The 5,746-nt window shown below is 53.0% G+C and overlaps 1 protein-coding gene across 1 annotated transcript in view; it reads right to left on the reverse strand.

The window, feature by feature from the left end:
- The window catches only part of corin (corin, serine peptidase), a 17,414-nt gene that overhangs the window by 2,130 nt on the left and 9,538 nt on the right, over positions 1–5,746 (reverse strand). Inside the window, exons 8-18 of the mRNA XM_016666106.1 lie at positions 5,149–5,256; positions 4,850–4,960; positions 4,637–4,759; positions 3,592–3,693; positions 2,706–2,937; positions 2,491–2,633; positions 2,298–2,405; positions 2,111–2,224; positions 1,319–1,429; positions 1,028–1,151; positions 779–907 (exon numbers count right to left, since the gene is read on the reverse strand). Coding sequence (XP_016521592.1) covers positions 779–907; positions 1,028–1,151; positions 1,319–1,429; positions 2,111–2,224; positions 2,298–2,405; positions 2,491–2,633; positions 2,706–2,937; positions 3,592–3,693; positions 4,637–4,759; positions 4,850–4,960; positions 5,149–5,256 — 1,405 coding nt within the window. The remainder of the gene's footprint in view (positions 1–778; positions 908–1,027; positions 1,152–1,318; positions 1,430–2,110; positions 2,225–2,297; positions 2,406–2,490; positions 2,634–2,705; positions 2,938–3,591; positions 3,694–4,636; positions 4,760–4,849; positions 4,961–5,148; positions 5,257–5,746) is intronic.

The raw sequence follows: 5,746 nt of genomic DNA on the forward strand, positions 1-5,746 counted from the left end.
CCCACCAGGATCCCGTCTATGGGGCTAACCCTAAAGCCACACCAGGATCCCGTCTATGAGGCTAACCCTAAAGCCCCACCAGGATCCCGTCTATGGGGCTAACCCTAAAGCCACACCAGGATCCCGTCTATGAGGCTAACCCTAAAGCCCCACCAGGATCCCGTCTATGGGGCTAACCCTAAAGCCACACCAGGATCCCGTCTATGGGGCTAAACCTAAAGCCCCACCAGGATCCCGTCTATGAGGCTAACCCTGAAGCCACACCAGGATCCCGTCTATGAGGCTAACCCTGAAGCCCCACCAGGATCCCGTCTATGGGGCTAACCCTGAAGCCCCACCAGGATCCTGTCTATGGGGCTAACCCTGAAGCCCCACCAGGATCCCGTCTATGAGGCTAACCCTAAAGCCACACCAGGATCCCGTCTATGAGGCTAACCCTAAAGCCCCACCAGGATCCCGTCTACAGGGCTAACCCTGAAGCCCCACCAGGATCCCGTCTACGGGGCTAACCCTAAAGCCCCACCAGGATCCCGTCTATGAGGCTAACCCTNCCCGTCTACGGGGCTAACCCTAAAGCCCCACCAGGATCCCGTCTATGAGGCTAACCCTGAAGCCACACCAGGATCCCGTCTACGGGGCTAACCCTGAAGCCACACCAGGATCCCGTCTATGAGGCTAACCCTGAAGCCACACCAGGATCCCGTCTACGGGGCTAACCCTGAAGCCACACCGCTCCTCACCGACACTGTGGGATAAACTGAGCATTCATCAGTGGTACCTTCTCTTCTCCAGTCGGGCCTGCAGGGCAGAACCGTTTCTGAGGTTCCACTCTGGATGGACGTGTAACCAACGGCGACGGCCCGGTGCTCCAGGCTGGTCGGGTACCATGGAAACCGAGGAGGGGGCCCTGAGGAGGAGCTGCTTACAGTTACTCTGCTTCAGACGGATCCATGTATGGTGATGAGTCGGTGCTGAACCGGTCCAGGTGGGGGAACCACGGCTCTGTCTGGTCCGTTACTAACCTTACCCTAGTCCCAGCTGCTCGCAGGTCAGTCTGCTCAGCTCCGGGTTCCACTCGTCGGCACACACCTGGTACTCCGCTGCCGTCTTAAACACGGTCAGAACAGAACCGGACCGATCCGACAGGGAGACTGCAGAGACCAAGATCAGCACAGGATCCATCAGCAACGGCTGTTCATTACAACAGCGCCCCCTACAGTCACTAACAACACATCTACTTTCACCCAGTGCATGTTTGTCTCTGCAGCTCTGGGTAGTTTATCCAACTTTAACCATCTGAACAAAGCTGTGACTGTACCGCAGTTCCACTCATCGGAGCTGTCAGAGCAGTGCCTCCTCCCGTCACACCACAGGGTGCGGTGGACACACTGGTGGTTGTTACAGGCCAGTTCGTTGTCCCTGCATACCGCTGCGTCCAGAAACACAACAAGTTATCCATAAACATCCATAAACACAAGTTAATCCATAAACACAACAAGTTATCCATAAACACAACAAGTTATCCATAAACACAACAAGTTATCCATAAACATCCATAAACACAAGTTAATCCATAAACATCCATAAACACGGCTCTGCCTCCACCAATATGAAGAGATACTTTGTGTCACTAAATGTCAGAGGTCGCCACATTCTGCTAATCCGCTAGTAGCTAAGCTAATCTTTAGCATTTTACTGACGGACACATTTAGCTCACTTAGCTTCCCTTAAATTCATTTTCAGGATAAATTTTGAAGTTAGCTGGTTTATAAACTTTCAGTTCTTCCTCACGTAGTCAGACGTTTATATTCACGCTCTTATTTTGAAGGGGGATAAACTGTGTACCCACCAGTTCCTTTTCTTTTTCTTATGTTCAATTTGTTTTAGGAAACTTTATTAAGCAAATGGAAAGCATAGAAGGAACAGATGAGTTATGCAGAAGAATCCCTCATCCAGCTTTCACAGCCAGGCTGTTAATCAAACAGCTGCTAAATGCTGTGTTGGTTTAGCATTTCATTCTGCTAAATACCATACAGAGCTAACGCTACGCCGCTCTGTTAGGGTCAGTGCGCCTAACTTAAAGTTCAGAGGTCAGTGGAAACAGTCTCACAGCAGTTGGCTTCGTCCACCTGCAGGGGGCAGTCTGGGAACCCGTCACAGATCATGGAGGGCTTGATGCAGAGCGTGCTGCCGGGACACTCCCACAGAGCGCGCTCAGAGCAGCCTGAGGCAGAGACAGCAGCAGGGTCAGACTACAGACAGCAGGGCAGCAGGACAGCATCTGGACTCTGTCCCACCACAGTTGTCCTCGTCGCTGTGGTCGTCACAGTCCAGGTGTCCATCGCAGCGTTTGGTCGCCAGGACGCAGCGGCCGGACCGGCACTTGAAGTGGCTGGGGGAGCACTCTGTAACCATGGCAACGGAGCAGCATCAAGGTCTCAGAGCTAGATGAGACATCATCATCATCATCATCATCAGGACAAACCGTACCGTCGACTCCGTCCTCTGGCAGCAGGCAGGTGGAGTTCCCTCCGTCCTCTGGGAACTGGCTGCAGTCGGAGTCCTCAGGCCACTGCAGACCCACAATGCCGAGCACCGACTCACACTTCTCCTTGGCGATGCGGCACAGCGACCTGCAGGACAGAGGACAGCGGGACTCAGCTGCAGCCGCCGCTAACCGTGTAGCACCGGACGCAGCCACTGACCTGCAGGGCGGGACCTTCTGCAGGCTGAGCGGGTCGCACTTAGGGACCAGCAGGGTGCAGGCGTAGAACATGAGGTACTGGTAGCAGCCGGTCTGGACCAGCGCCGGGAACAGGGACGACTCCCAGGACACAGAGCTCTCTCTCTGGGACAGGTGGCCCAGGAAGTTCGGGAAGCTGGTCTGGTTGTAGGGCAGGTTCATGCACAGCTCCAGGGTGATGGGCTCACAGCGCGCTGCAGGCCAGAGGGCAGAGTCAGGACCAGTCCCCACCACCAGGGGGAGACAGGCTGCAGTTATCAGGACCACCACCAGGGGGAGACAGGCTGCAGTTATCAGGACCACCACCAGGGGGAGACAGGCTGCAGTAACCAGGACCACCACCAGGGGGAGACAGACTGCAGTTATCAGAACCACCACCAGGGGGAGACAGGCTGCAGTTATCACAACCACCACCAGGGGGAGACAGACTGCAGTTATCAGGACCACCACCAGGGGGAGACAGGCTGCAGTTACCAGTCTCCACCACCAGGGGGAGACAGGCTGCAGTAACCAGGACCACCACCAGGGGGCTCCACCAGCTCCTATCTCAGGGGTGGCCAAGTCCAGTCCTCGAGAGCTACCATCCTGCAAGTTTTAGAAGTACCCTTACTCCAACAGACCGGGATCAGCTCTACAGAGGCCTGATAACGAGCCATTCATTTGATTCAGGTGTGTTGAAGCAGGGATGCATCTGAAACTTGCAGGATGGATGGCGCCTCTCGAGGACTGGACTTGGCCACCCCTGTCCTATCTGAACTGTATACCAGGGAGTTTTACTCTCTGACATCTTCATGGTTCCCTCAGCTGGTCTGTACCTGTAGTGGAGGACCGGTTCTCTCTCTACTCACAGCAGTTGTTGCTCCGGGGGTCACAGGCAACGGTACCGGCTCCACACGCTGGACAGGAAGAGGAACTGCAGCCAGGCTGAGCAGGGAGGCATCCGCCCGGGTCTGGAGGAGACAACAGCAGGGGAACCATCAGGAAGGGAACCATCAGGAAGGGAACCATCAGGAAGGGAACCATCAGGAAGGGAACCATCTGCAGGGGGAGACATTCACTCAGCAGCATGGGTGAATGTGACTGTAGTGTAAAATGCTCTGGATGGTCAAAATGACTGGAAAAGCGCTGCATAAGTTCAGTCTGTTTGACATTACCATGTCAAAGTTCAACATTTCATGCTAACAGTTAGCTACGGCATCCTGAGGCCGTCAGGTTAGGATTCAAACTTAAGTTTAAAATGAAAACATGGAATAAAGAAGATGTGTCTGATTGGTGCTGAATGCAGAGCAACATTCAGTCCCTCCAGAAGATTCTGATTATTTTTGTGATTTGTTTATAAATCAAACTCATAAATGTTGTGGTGCTACTTCAGAAATATTTACAAGGAATTCAGTGATAATTGTTCTTTGCACATATGACGCTAAATGTGACTTTTTACACATCGATCACAGATGATAACTTGACATCAAGGCTGAATCAACAGTGGAGCAAAAGTAAGAAACACTGCCACCTACAGGTGGGAGTTAGCATCACTTGACCCAATGATTTTCACCAGTTATGAAGAAAAATGTGTAAAAAACTCAAAATTATGCCTCAGCATTGAGTTGTGGATATTTCTAACATCCTTTAGCCTGCTTCATGCCGTCAGGCAGGTTCTATTTAAGGGGTTTTATGTGTTTATATAAATGTGGGGGGACTAGTGAAGCTGAATCAGGACATTAATTATTAAAAAGAATCATTTACAGCCTGGTTTGGTCCAGATCTCCTCTAATAAACTGTCAGGTTGTTTAAGATGAAACTAGTTTATCTGTAGCATAAATGTTGAGTCTTTATTTCTCATGTTTGAACAGAGGAAAGAAGAGCAGAGATGGGTGGAATGGAGAGATGTCTCACTCTGCTCCCGGCTGCAGTGCTCTTCGTCGCTGCCGTCCTTGCAGTCGTCCTCGCCGTCGCAGCGGAAAGCCGAGGGAACGCACTGACCGTTCCTGCACTCCAGCAGGCCCTGGCTCCGACAGGCTGCAGACACAAACAGAACCAGAACCGGGTTTGTGCCGGGTGGAACCCCAGCGCCCCGACCCAGATCTCATGTTTCCGACAGGAACTCACAGCAGTTGGTCTCATCACTTTTGTCCAGGCAGTCGTGGTCTCCGTCGCAGATCCAGTCCCTGGAGACGCAGCGTCCGTCCCCACAGCGGTGCTCCCGGGACAGGTCACACACTGAAACACACACACACACACACACACACACGCACACACACACACACACACACACACACACACACACAGTCGACAGTTTTCTCCTGCTGCTGTTCCCCCCCTGGCCTCCAGGTGGCAGTCAGTCTGCTCCCTACTGTCTGCTTCCTGGTTGGTTCAGGTTAAAGGTCAAAGGTTAAAGGTTTCCTCACCACAGTTCAGCTCGTCGCTCAGATCTCCACAGTCGTCATAACCATCACAGACCAGAACCGGACTCAGGCAGCGGCCCGTGTTGCACCGAAACTCTTCATCAGGACATTCTGCAACAGAGACGGACCATCATCATCCTCACAGTCTGACCCGATCCAGATTCCCCACATGGGTCCAGATCATTCTGGCCCTGATCCTCCACCTTGGCTCCGTTCAGCGGCTCTGACGGACCAGAAATTCCTGCAGCATGAAGGTAGGGGTCAGGATGGGGTCAGGAGAGGCGTTCCCACGGCAACACGCTGATGTCACACACACAGAGGCTTCAGGAAGCCCCACCCTGCTGTCAGCCAATCAATTACCAGCACAAACATCACCATGGCAACGGGCTGAAAACTTTCCATGCTATTTAAACAAGGGACAATCAGACTGTGTGTGTGTGTGTGTGTGTGTGTGTGTGTGTGTGTGTGTGTGTGTGTGCGCTCACCGGAGTGTGTCTCGTCGCTCCAGGCGTCACAGTCGTTGAACCCGTCGCACACCAGTTTCTGAGGGACACAAATTCCAGACGCCCACAGGAAGTAGTCCTTCCCGCCGCACACAGCT

The sequence above is a fragment of the Poecilia formosa genome, unplaced genomic scaffold (genome assembly GCF_000485575.1).
Source record: "Poecilia formosa unplaced genomic scaffold, Poecilia_formosa-5.1.2 Scaffold661, whole genome shotgun sequence".
NCBI classification, from domain to species: domain Eukaryota; kingdom Metazoa; phylum Chordata; class Actinopteri; order Cyprinodontiformes; family Poeciliidae; genus Poecilia; species Poecilia formosa.